The following is a 15,373-nucleotide window of genomic DNA, read 5'->3' as shown; positions in this document are numbered from 1 at the left end:
TAAAAGTCTAGTGAAGCCCTTACTGCATGCCATAAGTATTGGAAAAAACAAAAAAGCATTGAGGATGAATAAATTTTAAGAGATCGATTTCAGCCATGGACTATTTCTTATGCATGCTTTATGATCATTTCAACTCAAGTCTAACTTAGGACTTTGATTTTAAAAAAAAAGTTACACTTGTGTAATTAGATGCTAAACTTGAAAAGCCCTTCTTTTACCTGAATCAGGTAAAAGAATTTAATCTTGAAGATTTGCAAAAGAAAACGTGACATTAAACATTACTTAACGTTTGAACCCCAAAACAATATAAGAAGATATTGCACTGTTTTTTTTTTTTTGGTGAGATTTAAGCATTAGGGGGTGCTTGGTTAGAGGGTATAGGAATCAAGAATTGGATTGAACCCCAAAATTGTTGCTTGGCTAATCGGTATAGGTTTTGAAATCTTGGAATGATTCATGAAAAATCAGCCACTCTCAATACCCAAGTAGATTGGAGGGTTTTGATGAATCCCACATTTGATTCCAAAATCTTAAAAAAAAAATTATTTTTGGGATTTTTTTTAAATATATACTGGCTCTGTTTCTATATATTAATATTTATTTATTTATATATATAATATTTTTTATTTCAATTTATTTTATAATATGTATATTAATATATATTTATATGTATATTAATATATATTTAATATACATATATTAATATATATTAATATAAATATTATAAAAAATTGAAATATATATTTATATATTAATATAAATACATTTATAAATATATATTTATATATATATTTATAAATATTTATATTTATATATAAATATATATATTTATATATAAATATATATATTTATTTCAATTGATATAATATATCTAATATACATATTAATATTAATATACATAATTGAAATATGCATATTAATATTAATATAATTTATATATAATAAAATATAAATATTAATTGAAATATACAAATTGAAATATATATATATATATAAACAAATATATTTATATAAATATAAATATAAATAAATTTATAAATATATATAAATATATTTTAAACAAAAATATTTATATATAAATATATATTATTTATTTCAATTGATATAATATATATAATATACATAATTGAAATATACATATTAATATATATTAATATACATATTATAAAACAAAATTGAAATAAATATATTTATAAATTTATATAAATAAATATATTTATATTTATATTATTATATATATTTATATGTATATTAATATATATTTAATATACATATATTAATATATATTAATATAAATATTATACAAAAATTGAAATATATATTTATATAAATACATTTATAAATAAATATAAATATATATATATTTATTTCAATTGATATAATATATCTAACATACATATTAATATTAATATACATAATTGAAATATACATATTAATATTAATATAATTTATATATAATAAAATATAAATATTAATTGAAATATACAAATTGGAATATATATATATATATATATAAATATATATATATAAACAAATATATTTATATAAATATAAATATAAATAAATTTATAAATATATATAAATATATTTTATTCAAAAATATTTATATATAAATATATATTATTTATTTCAATTGATATAATATATATAATATACATAATTGAAATATACATATTAATATATATTAATATACATATTATAAAACAAAATTGAAATAAATATATTGATAAATTTATATAAATAAATATATTTATATATTTATATTTATAAATATTATAAATATATTTTAAACAGAAAATTAATATTTATATATGAATATATATATATGGTAGATGGGTATGGGATAAGCATTTGAATGAGGAAGAAGAGATATATGAAAAGAAAAAAGAAATTAAAGGTAAAAAATTGATTATTAAATTTAATACCCATTCCTTACGAATATTTACCAAGCACCCCCATTTGTAATCATACCTTTGTCCAAAACCCATACTAAATTTTTTTGTATGATTCCAATTACAATTCCAATTCCTAAGCTTGAACCAAGCGCCCCCTTAATTTTTACAACCTTATCAACTCATAGTGTCTTGTTTATAATAACTGGCAACTTAAAACTGAGACCTTTAATCAAGGAGATTTAAAATCTTCCCAGTCCCCCGCCTTACTTATGGAGATTATAGTGGGTTATGGCACTATTTATACTAGGAAAGGGGAAGGGAGGATTGCCAATTCACCTGTGACGCCTCCACCTCCTTCTAGGGCGTACTCTAAGGTTTAGCAGACAGTTTATCCAATTTTCGCCAGAACTCACTCAAAATCTTCCAGTCAATAGCATTAACTCTAAAGCAAGCATTAAAACACCACAATTAAACATTACAAACCATCTATGTACAACTAAATGGATCAAAATACAAGTTGTTTAATTAATTAACTAAGTACAAAATGGATGGCAATTTACTTAAAACAAAGACTTCAACTCTTGAACTCACTATTCCCTGGTTCCACGTTTCCAACCCCTGTTAAAAGAAAACAACTAAAGGGGTGAATTTTTGCCCAGTGAAGTTCTAAGAAAATAGATAACCTTAAACACTGTATTTCACACTTTTAGTAATATATATAACAGGAACACCAAACCAATTAATAATAGGATAATTCATGAAACAATAATTAACAAATAGCACAATCAATATCAATGGATACGGTATTGATACAGACTCTAGAGGTGGCTTTCGTCCGTTTCCAAACGTAGCACTTAGTTTCGTTCAGTAATTCATTACACAACTCCTTACAATCACTTCACACTCCACCAAACTCCTCCTTATATCCTCCAAAGCAGTAAACAATTCCCTTTCAATCATTAATTATTTCATCACTCCAATAGGCGCCTCATTAAGGGGGTAACACTCGAGTATACCAATAAATAGTGCCCAAACTATCGACCTACTCAATCAAGTCCGTTGCTAGCTCGAATAGGCCGATCATCAATGGGATTTGGGCGTAGTTCAGCCGATGTCATAAAATACACATTTGGTTTACATTCATGCACAATTTCAATAACAATTAGGCATTTATCATTTTCAAAATTCATTTAGGTCGAGTGCAATAAAGTATTCGATCACCTTTTTAGTAAAATAGTAGCAATTGCCAATTTTCACTCTAAACAATTCAAATGTCAATAATCCAACAAGTGTCAGTCAACTAGGCACATAACATTTATCGTTCATCAAGTATTCAATTATTACAAACAAATATAGAACACTCACTCAAGTCAAATGGGTTACACCTTAGTCTCGGGATTGCTTTCGCGCTCACTATTGACTCCTGAGACATATTACATGTACCATGGTTATTTACTTTTGAGAAGTATAATTCTAGGAATAAATACTAAGTGCAATGTCTTTCATCCTCAAATCCGATTCTAAGTCGATTATACTAGGTATAATCGTTAAAAGACACTCAAAATATATATAACGTTCATTCTAATATAATTATAGTTAAGCTCAAGTACAGCAATATTGTATTAAAATCAACCCAACAATTCGAGTTAAAACCAAGAAATAATTAGGGTTAAGGTTTCGTTTTAAAGTTGGAATAATTTTCCAGGTTCGCCTCTTTCATTTCCCTTGCACAAAACATTAAATTTCTTGCTTAAATCAATTGAAAACTCTCATGCAATTCTATGGTCAATATTCTACGAGGGTATAAAATGCTAGAAATACAACATGCATGGCCAAAATTGTGCAAATAAATTTCCAGAAATTTCATTTTCTCATTCTCTTGTAACTCACCCAAATTCCTTGTTTAATCGAGTAATTACCACATGCATGCTAAGGATTAAGTGTTAAGAGGCATATGGAGCAAAGATATGTCAATTTTTTTCAGCCAAGAATTGGAAGATAAAGTTGGAAGATTCAAGCTTTCCCTTCGGCTCAAAGCTGGAAAAATTCCAGCAGGAAAACAGTATAAAAAATGAATTTTCTTCAATAAAACTCTTTATTTTTCATTCAAATCCTACATACTGTCAAGATTAATGTGTTATAAAGTGTGTTAAACAACAATATGCAATTTTACAGCCAAAATTCATGGAGGAAATGTAAATTCATTACAGTCAATTCAACAGAATATAAGTCTATTTGTTCAGAATATAAATCTTTGGTAATACAACAAAAAGTTAGAATAAAATTTTGTGAGTCTTACACATGACGTTGAAAACGATGTAGGTAATGTAACGCAAGTCTTATATATTTTTTTGGTTGCCCAATTGTGACTGACCATTGACCTTTAGCCGTAACCATTCCTATCTGCCCCTATTCATTTGTAATTTACTCTTTCCGGTCTCAAAGTCCGTTAATTAACTTTTGGTGTTTACGTTATTGCCAAATGTAAAGAAAACAGTAGTCATATTGCATTTTTCTGGGAGGTTGTTTTGTTGTGTTCATCATCTAATGTCATGGTTGATTTTGATGATTCCCATTTTGATCAAACCAAGTCGGCAATTTTAATACGAAATTTTTAGAATGGAAAAACAAGAATAATTCAGGAATACAATCCAAACCAAAACCTTCTTAAAATTCTTTCATATATTTGTATTTTTAGCAATAAACGTTTCTGGAAACTCTGCTGTCAGAGGTTTAAGGTGCAAAAACCAAGGACATATGTTAACAAAAGGCCAAATTAGGAAAGTAGGATTCAGACAAGAGCTTCCCGGCTTTTCTAATTAAGCATGTGGGTGTCCTAGAAACGAAAATCTTCATGCGATGATAACATAATCCCTCCCATAATATATGTTAAATTCTAAGTTCTAACACTCGAAAATCACCAAGTTCACCACATTCATCTTTTCATGTCATTTGACAAGATGCATTTACAAGTTCTATTTCTCCTTTTCTTTGTTTTCCTTTGAAATATACAGAAAATCATAACGTGTTACTCAATTCAAAACTCTACACTGAAGAATGTTTGAGGAAACAAATTTTATATATCCAAAACCATATAATTAGGGTTATAGGGAAACTCTAAATAAATTATTTTTAGACTTGGTCTTGAATAAAAAGTTAGAATATGAAGTATGAACCCCAAGGATAGTTTCATTGACAAAGGAATTGTCCATCAGCATTAATACACAACTGTTTACTTGGTAAAAGGTTCGGAACACGCGTTTTCCTTTACACAAAATGTAACTGTATTGGAGCTCATAGTAACAAAAATACCGACATGTTCATTAAACCAATATATTGCACAAGCTTTTAATAGAAGCCTCAAAGGATTGTCCTGATATTTTTCCCTACAAGTTTTGTCTAAAAACTTTCCTTTCTAGTTACTTGCTTAGATTGTTGACTTAATAACTCATTGAGACTTTGATGCTAACCATAATCATTATTGACTTGATAAATATAGAAAAAATTTTATACTAAGCTACGATACGATTTAGTGACAGAAATAAATTAAAAGATGACCTACTTTTTTAATTTTAAAAATTTGATATTTATGTCTAAAATTAATTTTTTATACATTGATAGTGTATACACTTTTATTATCGGATGCATGACACATAATTCGAATTTGAATTTGAAACTCAAATTTTGCATATGTGTGGTGCATCAAACCGTGATAGTGTATACATTGTTCATGTATATAATACTAACTCTTATGTCTATCTTAGAAATCTTGTGATTTTAACCATTTTTTGTGGGTAAACTCGTGTACAACTAGTTACAAGTTCAAGCCCTTTCGTTAATCTTTTGATGCTATCCATGGTTGACTAACTTGCACGTTAAAGTGGGGTGAGCCTTATCATGTTAAAAGGTTACTACTTTTGACTCTTATACTTGTGATTAGGCAAATCTAAATGAGCTAACTCTTGCAAAATCTCATGAGATTAAGCTTACATACATTTTTGTTTTGGCTATGCGTATGTAGTATTATTAATTTAGCCTGTTCTTTTAGGCAATGAGATACAAAAGTAAAACAAAAGAAAATTTATTTTTTACAAAGGAGTCAGTCAAATCATCAAATGATCAAATGATTAACTGTAGATTTCTTGCATATATTGTCATTGCTCCATTGTCACTAGTCACAACTGTAGATTTCTGTTGCATCACACAGCCACTCACAAAACTCTAAGTAAAGGGCATTGATTTACCCATCCCTTGGGACTCTCCCACGGTCCTTGGGAGGATCTCAAAAGTTACCGACTTTTGAGGTTTCTTCTGGGATCTAGATTTATAAAAGTCGAATTTCTAACTTCTGTTAGAAAAGGTTAAGAGGCAAATTCCTGCAGGGGTAGCATACTAAGTGTCGTGAGGGGTCTTTACTTCTTAGCAACAGCGGCCTTACTGGCTTGTCCTTGTGGGGTTGCCATCCCACATCGGTTCTGGGGGGGTTTGGGTTTGGATTTATAAGTCCCTGGGAGGATCTCAAAAGTTGCTGGCTTTTGAGGTTTCTTCTGGGATCTAGGTTTATAAAAGCCGAATTTCTATGTGTTAGAAAAGGTTAAGAAGGGGGACTCTCCCACGTGTTCTCATCACAATAGCACACTCCACAATACCAAAACTACACTTTACCTCACCTGAACATCACTCCTGGTCCATAAAAGCCCGAAACTCGCAGAAATGCTGGAGTCTTTTGAGAACGAAAGCTCTGAAAATACCGAAAGCGCCAATCAGAAAACGCTAAATACATTCTCTATTGAGAGAGAGAGGGAAAAAGCGTAGACAACCGTTGGTGCAGAGAGAGAAAGTCGTGATAAAAGAGGAGACCACGTAAACGAATACGGTCCATGAATGTAATGAAGGACACAGGGAAGAACACGATTCAATTCACCGTTTTTGTATTCTATACGACGCCGTTCCCAGCATCATTCCCTATCGATCAACTCTACTTCAATAGAGCAGTAGCAGAAGAAGAAGAGCTCCGAAGAAGTTGATAAAACCTTCCCAAAATAAGAAAGAGAGCTTCTCTCTCTATAATCTTCTCTCACTAGAAATGTTGAGCGAATCTCCCGCGGATGCTGCTCCCTCAACTTGTGGATTGAGTTTGGAAGGCCTCGATGACGTCGAAGACTATCCCTGGGTGAGGATTTTTTTTTTGGTTATCGAGTTTATGAATAATGCGGATGAATTTCGGAGTTATTTCTGTGGAAATTTGATATGTAGGTGAATGTTTTTGGATAAAATGTGAAAGTTTTTAGTGAATTTTGTGGAATGCGTGTATTTTGGTAGGATAATGAAGGAGAAAGGTTGATGTCGTCGGGAAGGCATAGCCATCTCTATGATTTAGTGCAGATGGGGAACAAAGCCTTCCGAGAGAATCGACTCGATGAGGTGAATTATTTTGTTTTATTTTTTAATTTTTTGCGGGATTTTCATCCCTTTAAACATTCGTTTGGGAAATCTGAATTAGAAATCTTCAATTCAAGTGTGCGTCTTTTTAATTTGAGTGATACTGCTTCTTGGTTCTCTTTTTTCTTTATTGGTGAGCAGTTTGTGCAATTGAATGTAATACTTTTGCGTGTGATACTAATTTGCATATATGGATGTCTATTTGGTGGATGTATTTGTGCGGAGGATAACATAGGCAAGGTGCAGGGTAACAGAAAGAGCTTAATTTATTGAATTTAGACTCTTGAGATCAGTGACTTTTTATGTGACAAAATTAGCCTTGAACTGTTGTAAACGGAGGTGGTTTATGTAAGTGGTCTGAATTAGTTGGTAGTAGAGAAGATTTAGGCTTTGGATGTTTTCAAAAGTATAAGGATTTGTTTTCAGGTAGTTTAATGAACTAGATTACGCAATGCTTTTGATGATTCGTAGCCTCTATTTGCTTACCTTTGCTTTCTCAGCAGTAGTTTTGTTGTCAGCATACTGGTATGTGTCAATGGCTGTCCTTTTAGGAATTTTGGGATCATAGATGGTGATAGCTTGTCTATGAGTAGGTCTTTTGGGATATTGGCAAGATTTGCATGACTATTGCTAGGATCATCTGCAGACATATTGTCTGTCATTCTCTTCTCATTGTTTCTCAAGAAGATGTTTGGTCCATTTGTCCCCTAATATGATTTTTTAAATCCTTAGAAAATATTCTATGTTGAGAGCCTTATTTGTAATTTTCTGTCCCAGTTGTCCGAAAATATGTGACATAGTAAATTTGGAAAGACATCTTCCCCTTCTATTCCTCCTTTTGATCTTGCATTCAATTGTGAGTTTACTTCATCTTTGCTGTCCGCATAATTCTTCTTCAACTGTTTATTAGTTCCAAAAACATTTATGGTTGGTATGCGTGTGTTCTTGTTGGCCTTTGGAAACATAGCAAAGCATGTCTGCCCTTGTTTGCTTGTCATTACTAATTTCCACGAAGATAGTACTGTTAACCACTATGAAACAAGGTAAACTTGGTCAACCAAGTAAACTTCATACATTCAGGTGCACTTTGAAAAAAATGTATTAGTCCCTGAAAGAGACCAATATTGCGGGAAGGAGGAGTATCATCTTTACTAAAGGATATATGGTGGGAGCTACTTAAGATATGTCCCTTCTTCTTAGAGTTCCTACTTTTTTGACTTTGTACCTGTGAGAATCTTATGCTGTGTATCCATCCATTCAGAGGAGAAAAGATTCTTTGGAACAATAGTATTGGTCATGATGTCTGTTAATACAGAGGTCTTATGATGATAGTGAATAGCAGGCCACAAGTTGATGTGTTTAAAAGGCCACTTCAGTATGTTTTCTTGCGACTGGAATAAAATTTTGGTGGTATGGTGATTCTTTGTACTGGGATGTGACTTAGAATTTTGGTGCTGTCTGGACTAGTTTCAGGAAATCCAGATTTTTCCTTTTCTTAACTAATTTGAAGATGACATTTTTGTTCAAGCAGCATGTTATGGCTTTTGGAGGTTAGGAGTTGCAAGCAATGCATGGTATCTGTACTGTGGTCATTCAGGACCAAATTTACTGAATTAGTGCTGCTTATAATATAATACATCTATGAGCTATCATTTGTACATCTGGTGAATGTAGAGTTCCGAATGTTTATACTGCTTTGTTGTAAAATGGCAACTTACCCAACACCATAGACTAGAGTAGGTTTGAATAAAGTCATTCAATTCTAGCAAAATTGCTTTAACATAAATTTAGGTTGCGTGCAGGCCTAAATTTATGTTGCCTTTATGTCAAAATACTTGTACAAATGTGGATGCAATGCATATATTTCCTCTTATTATTAAATTTGCTGCTGCCAATTCTCTTTGTCACTTCTTGCATGAGAAAGTAGATCCATTATACAGGTGTAATTCTTCCAGTGCTGGGCCGCAGTGTTTGACCATGAAGTAGCTTACTTGAGTTCTGTCGAATTGAAACACATAATTTGTACAAAGAGCTTAGTGTTGTGTTTATGTTGTCATCTTTTTTGATGAATAAGTTTCCTTTTACAGGCAATCAATCATTATTCAAGGGCTAACAACATAAAACCTGGTGATCCTATTGTTCTTAGCAACAGATGTGCTGCCTACATCAAGTAAAACATTGTGCAAGTTTTGCATATTCTGAATTTTTTGTTGCCAATAATTGCTTTGAGTTGGCTTCTTAATTGGTCACTATTATCCTGGTAGTGGACCCAACTATTACTCTCTTACATTGCACTAATTCTTTGTTGAATTTTCTTACCAGATTCAGTGAATTCCTGAAAAACAGACCTCCATCAGTTTCAGAATATAGACCATTAAGTGGGTTGGATCCTACAACTCATGCTGGGGTATAGGTTGTTCACTCTGTTTAGTTGGAATCACCCTCTTTTGATGGCTAATTCTTCTTTTTCTTGTTTCACCATGATCTGCAGCTTGCACTGAAGGATGCTGAGAAGTTGATGAGCCTGCGAGCTAATTCAGTTACATCATACATTTTGAAGGCAAACGCACTCATTTTGGTATGCATTTGAGTTGGATATGTTTTAGCATGACTGAGAACTAATTTTCATTTTCACCTGTGAGATGAACTTGCAGGTGGTGGCATCAACTCCTGCAATGTGCCCTTGTGTTGTTTATTTGGTTTGTCAGTCTATTTTGGTGGTTAGGAAAGTTGAAAAACTAATTCGTACTTTACATGAATTGGCAGTTGGAAAAGTATGACCTTGCCCGGGATGTTGTCTATTCAGGTCTTCAGCTAGATCCTTTAAGGTAATGTGAACTAATAATCAAGTAAATAGATTTGTTTTTTTTTTTTTTTTGGTAGCTTTGTTAACCATCCACCTTTTTAGGGTTTAAATATTTTACTAAACTACTGTAAATTTCATTCCTGTAAATTGCAGCAATCCTCTTCTAAACCTGGAGAGATCAACAGCTAGTACAACTGGGAGGAGAGACCTTGGAAAACCATTGCGAACTGATGACTTTGATTGCACTCTTTGTTTGAAGTTGTTATATGAACCTGTCACAACTCCTTGCGGACATTCTTTTTGCCACTCATGCCTGTTCCAATCGATGGACCGGAGTAGGTTTTCATGTCATAAACACAAACCTGTATCTCCCCTATTCTGTCTGATTTACTGCTTATTTACTCATTTCTCAAGTATTTTCCTTCAACTTGTTTCTTTAATTGCTGATGGAAATTTTAGGTAACAGATGTCCGCTCTGCAGAACAGTCCTGTTCATTAGTCCCAGAACCTGTGCTACTAGGTGAGGATGAAATCTGATTTGTATACCTTTCTTTGCATTTACGGGCAAAATCTTTCTTCATTCTGCTGCAGTTGGTTGGAAAGATAATTTGTCCCCTTAGTAAATTTTTTATGTAGATTGTCCTGTGCAATTATTTTTCTTTTTTCCCTCAGAGAGAATCCTGTAAAGATAAAAGGATAGACAGTTAACATAGAAAAAATGGGTTACATCATAATGTTGCGGATTCAAATTCTTGTTTGCTTCGTGGAAGTTCTGAAACATGGCTTTCTGGGTGTCCCATTGCTTGTAACAGAGCTAAATTGACTACTATTGAGTAATGGGTTTGAGGGGACCGCCAATTCAATTATTGGTTGAGAGCAGGGATGGATCTCAAGCTTTCTTCGATGTTCTTGTATTTTTGTGCTAGTTTTCTGTTTGCCCATTTTGACCCAAAAAGAAAAAATCTTCTTCTTCTTCTTTTATGTTTAATAAATTCATTAAAATGCTTTCCTTTCTCCCTTGCTTTTATAGTAGTTCCAGATGCATATGATCTATTTGTAGGAAAAGTGGTAACAAATGTGTATGTACTTTTGTTTGCAGTGTGACATTGAACAATATTATTCAAAAGAACTTTCCAGAAGAATATGCTGAAAGGAGGTCTGAGCATGAGAGTTTAACAAACCCTGGTGTAGATTTGTTACCTCTTTTTGTCATGGATGTTATTTTGCCTTGTCAGAAGTTTCAACTGAATATATTTGAACCTCGTTACAGACTAATGGTGAGCTGGATTTTGTGGGATTTATTTGTCAAAACTAACTCTATATTAATGGAACATATTCAAATGCCCTTTTACTTGTGTCTTAAACAGGTGAGGAGAATTATGGAAGGAAATCGCCGAATGGGAATGGTAGGATTTGTTACCGCTCCCTTTTTTGACTTCTTTTGTTTTTGTTGGGTCCTAGCTCCCACATAAGTATTGTTTTGGCTTCTTTATCAATATTGTAGGTGATCATTGATTCTACAACAGGTTCCATAGCTGATTATGGTTGTGAAGTGGAGATTACAGAGTAGGTTATTTATTCATGTTTATATATCACATTTTCTTTTGTACATTTATTAAGATTTTTAGTTTTAGTTACCAACTCTCTGCTTTTGTGGATGCAGTTGTGAGCCACTTCCAGATGGAAGATTTTTCCTGGAGGTGAAGCACTTTTAAGTTTCCGTTTTAAGTTTCTGTAACATATCTGAGTTCTTTGTCCATGCTTATTTAGTTGTTCATACCTTTTTGCTAGGCTAAACCTGAAATGCTCAGTTTTCTACGCTTACATCCTGATACTAGAGATACTTGGAATTGATTTACACTTGATAAGAGGTGGTTTTTCCTTGAAAATGATTAGGCTGTTTATTTGACAAGGCCCTTGAGCTAGGATCTTAACATGTGCTGTCGATGCCCTGAAGTAGGTATTCTGAGTACTTCCTAGAATCTGAAAAACTTCAACACACAGAAATAGGTTGCTTAAGATCTAGGAAAGTGGAGAAAAATGAAGAAGTTTCTAAATTTTACTTCTATCTGGTGACTGGACAAATGCCTCAGAAAATTGATGCCTATCCAATTGAAACTGGAATTGTCTCCAATCATGGCTGTCTTCCTAATGCTCTAGGAAAGCCAGGATTAAGATTTATTAAGAAAGATGTTCTTTCTGAACTATAATATGCTCTTATCTTTTCCTTGAAATTAGTTATTTTGAAAAAATTTGATGATGATCCATTAAATTTTTTTCTCTGTAAATTGTAGACATGATTGTGATTACAATGCTGAGCTGGTCTCCTAATAGAAAAGCGAGAAAAAAACTGCTTGAGTGCTCCCTAACTTTAGTAGTTTGCTATAGTATATCTTCGTGTGAGGCTTACATCTGTCTTCATCTTCCACTTTGTTTTCCAAATGCACTTTCTCTTTATAGACTTGTACTCCAATCATCTAATCTGTAGAAACTTAACGTAGGTTGAAAGTCGCCGAAGATGTCGCATCATTCAAAACTGGGATCAGGATGGGTTAGTTTTAGTAAAAGAAACAATTCTGAATGATGGTTAATTGAGATTTCTGGCTTTCTGTTGCTTCATTTTGTCTATTAACTAGCTTTGTCCTTACTCTGTTGTTCATTTGTGAAGGTATCGTGTTGCAGAAGTTGAATGGGTTCAAGATCTATATCCACCAGAAGGAACAGTTGAGAGGGATGATGTAAGCCTACTGTTGCCTTGTAACATTGGTCTGGCATATTGAGTGCCACTTTCGTTCTTTTTCTTGAAGTGAAGTGAATTAATTATGCCATTACTACTTGTGAAGATTGATTTTAATTGGCATAGTAACTGAACCGATTAGTTAGATGCCTAAGATTTAGATAGTTACCAGGTACACATTAGAGGTGTCATATGCTATTAACACTTATCTGTGAAATTGAGCCATCTGGGTCTGCCTTTACACCATATCTGAATCTTTTTCAAGCTGTTGAAGAATAAATATGCTTTAACCTTTGGCACTGCTTTACTAAATGCTTTGACTATTTCCATGGGATTGTTCCAAGATGAAACTATCCTGTCCTCCCTCTCTATCCTGCTGTCTACTGGCCCTCCTTTTTATTGGGTATTGCTATGTCAATAATGCTTCATGTTTGTTTGCCCTGTCGGTCTCACATCCATGTGCATGTAAAAGTATCAAAATAATTAGAATAACGCTGGATATATGTACATGGCCTACCTATTTTTCTATATGACGCGTATGCTTTTAATGGATGTCTTAGTATTTAATATTTGTGGTACATCAGGATTAATTTCTCCAAGGCTACAGTTACAGGAAATGATAAACAAAGCAGCAGCACATGCTAGACAATGGATAAGAAGAGCACAAGAAGCTGCGCAAGGAGGTAAGTTGCCAATGAAGAGATTTTGCATAATTGGCCTCCTTACTTTCTCCATCGTATTGGTTAATCAATGGATCAACATGTTCCTGGATGTGGAATTGCTATAAGATGTTTAGATTACAATTGCCAGACTTCTGGAAGTGATGTTGAATACAGCTATATGTCTAAACAGTACAAATTTGCATGTCATATTTAAGCAACATTTCCGCAAATGTAAATGAAGATTGTTCACCATATTTGCATAACCTTGAAAAGGATTCTCAAAATTGTCAAAAGTATTCAGCTCAGCCTTTCTGCTTTCTAGTGAGAGGACTGAAGGATATTTTTGTACTCCTAGTTGCTCAATAGTCTGCTCATTCTTTTATTTTTGCTGATCCTGACAATAATTGTACATACGCAGATAGAATACGGCTTGCAGAACTTTTTAAAGCAGAAGGGATGATGCCCTCAACACGAGATCCAGAGCGTTTCAGCTTTTGGGTATGCCCATTAGCTCAGAATCTAGTTGGTAAAGACTGTATGCACTTTTATGTTAATTGATTTCTGGGTTTCGCTGCAGCTTGCTACACTAAATAATCGGAGGCCACTAGAAAGGTTAGAGCTTCTGCGCACGAGAGATACAAAAGAGGTATCTGTCTTTTACTTAATTAACCATTAGAAGTTCCCTTTTGTTGCATTTCTTAGTTGCTCTCATTTGGCACATTGGTCTATCCCATAATCCCCCCTAAAAATAGTTTCTGTTCATTCCTTTGCTGCATCTGTGAATGGTTGAATACTAACAGTTTGGATGGCTTAGAGTTTGTTGACTTTATGTTTATTTATAATTCTTCTCGCAGTATTGGTTAAACAAGACTTTCTCATATCATTTCAAAAGCCAATGTATGAAATAAATAGGGAGTAAAGATGTTTTTTCAAGAGATGAGACATTATCTACCCTATGATCTAATTGTTTAGCAAGGCAACTTATTCTAAGATTGATGTGAACGAGCAAAACATCAAGTAAGATATTACGGTTGTTTTTTTGTGGTTTATCATTCACAGTTGCACTTGGTTAATGAAGTTTTGGTTGTACAGTGAGTAAATTACCCTTATGGCATTTTAGTGGTTTGTGCTTCAAATTGACATTTTATGTGTGGAATGAGCTAGCACAGGATTTGGTTGTTACTCAAAGATTTGATGTCGGGTATGGAAATTCTAACGAGTTTCAAATGTTAGACCAAAATTGATGTAGTTTTTTTACCTCTACGGTAAATAAACTAAGCAAAATATTTGGATGGCTAAATGGCACTTGCTCTTAAAGAAGCCACGGGTAATTTTATATGTAGGGCTGGACTCTACTATCATACTTAATCGAGTATTGACCTGTGACAAAAGACCAACCTGCTCCAAAGGTACTTGCTGATTTAATCATCTTCCTGATTTTGCTGCAGAGATTGCGAAGAGGACTCATCTATATGAGGTCAGAGGATGAGAGATGTCGACTTCAATGAGCGTAATAACAGTGCCATGATTATATATGTTTTGAGGCAGCTTGGAAGACTTTGATCCTTGTATAGAAATTATGGATCTCCCTGAATTAGGGAAAACGGGAATCTATAGTCTATTCTTTGGTTGACCTATAGTTTTTCTCCTCAAAAAGGTCAACTCCACTTATAGTTCATTGTAATAAACCCCCCCCCCCCCCCCCTTTTTTTAAAAAAATTCTTTAACTTTCCCTTTTCTTGCCTTTTGTTTCTTCTTTTTTTAGAATGATGGCAACATACTAATCGCTTCCCTAACCAAACCCCAAAAAAAAAAAAAGAATTAAAACAGA

General features: G+C 32.9%; 1 protein-coding gene across 2 annotated transcripts; it reads left to right on the top strand.

Annotated features, from left to right (window-relative positions):
• Nucleotides 1–6,840: 6,840 nt before the first annotated feature.
• LOC113740241 (uncharacterized) lies at nt 6,841–15,282 on the top strand. Of its 2 annotated transcripts, XM_027267786.2 has the most exons (18): nt 6,843–7,068; nt 7,218–7,319; nt 9,425–9,507; nt 9,660–9,744; nt 9,829–9,915; nt 10,104–10,165; nt 10,297–10,478; nt 10,603–10,663; nt 11,243–11,420; nt 11,511–11,549; nt 11,648–11,709; nt 11,807–11,843; nt 12,645–12,694; nt 12,812–12,881; nt 13,488–13,563; nt 13,961–14,040; nt 14,120–14,188; nt 14,991–15,282. In XM_027267786.2, exons 1-18 carry the CDS (start codon nt 6,982–6,984, stop codon nt 15,048–15,050), a joined length of 1,470 nt encoding a protein of 489 aa, XP_027123587.1. In that variant the 5' UTR covers nt 6,843–6,981; the 3' UTR covers nt 15,051–15,282. The 2 variants fall into 2 exon arrangements, 1 of the variants encoding a protein (XP_027123587.1); XR_003460414.2 differs by lacking the exons at nt 14,120–14,188; nt 14,991–15,282 and having other exon boundaries at nt 6,841–7,068; nt 13,465–13,563; nt 13,961–13,995.
• The last annotated feature ends 91 nt before the right edge of the window (nt 15,283–15,373 follow it).

Source organism: Coffea arabica, chromosome 4e (genome assembly GCF_036785885.1).
Source record: "Coffea arabica cultivar ET-39 chromosome 4e, Coffea Arabica ET-39 HiFi, whole genome shotgun sequence".
NCBI classification, from domain to species: domain Eukaryota; kingdom Viridiplantae; phylum Streptophyta; class Magnoliopsida; order Gentianales; family Rubiaceae; genus Coffea; species Coffea arabica.
The sequence above is the reverse complement of the archived record's forward strand: the minus strand, read 5'-3'. Positions and strand labels throughout refer to the sequence as shown.

Coding starts and splice junctions, on each gene's coding strand:
- LOC113740241 (XM_027267786.2), top strand. CDS start 6,982: ATGTTGAGCGAATCTCCCGCGGATGCTGCTCCCTCAACTTGTGGATTG. Junction 9,508..9,659: donor AGATGTGCTGCCTACATCAA/GTAAAACATTGT, acceptor TTTTCTTACCAG/ATTCAGTGAATTCCTGAAAA. Junction 11,844..12,644: donor ATGGAAGATTTTTCCTGGAG/GTGAAGCACTTT, acceptor AACTTAACGTAG/GTTGAAAGTCGCCGAAGATG.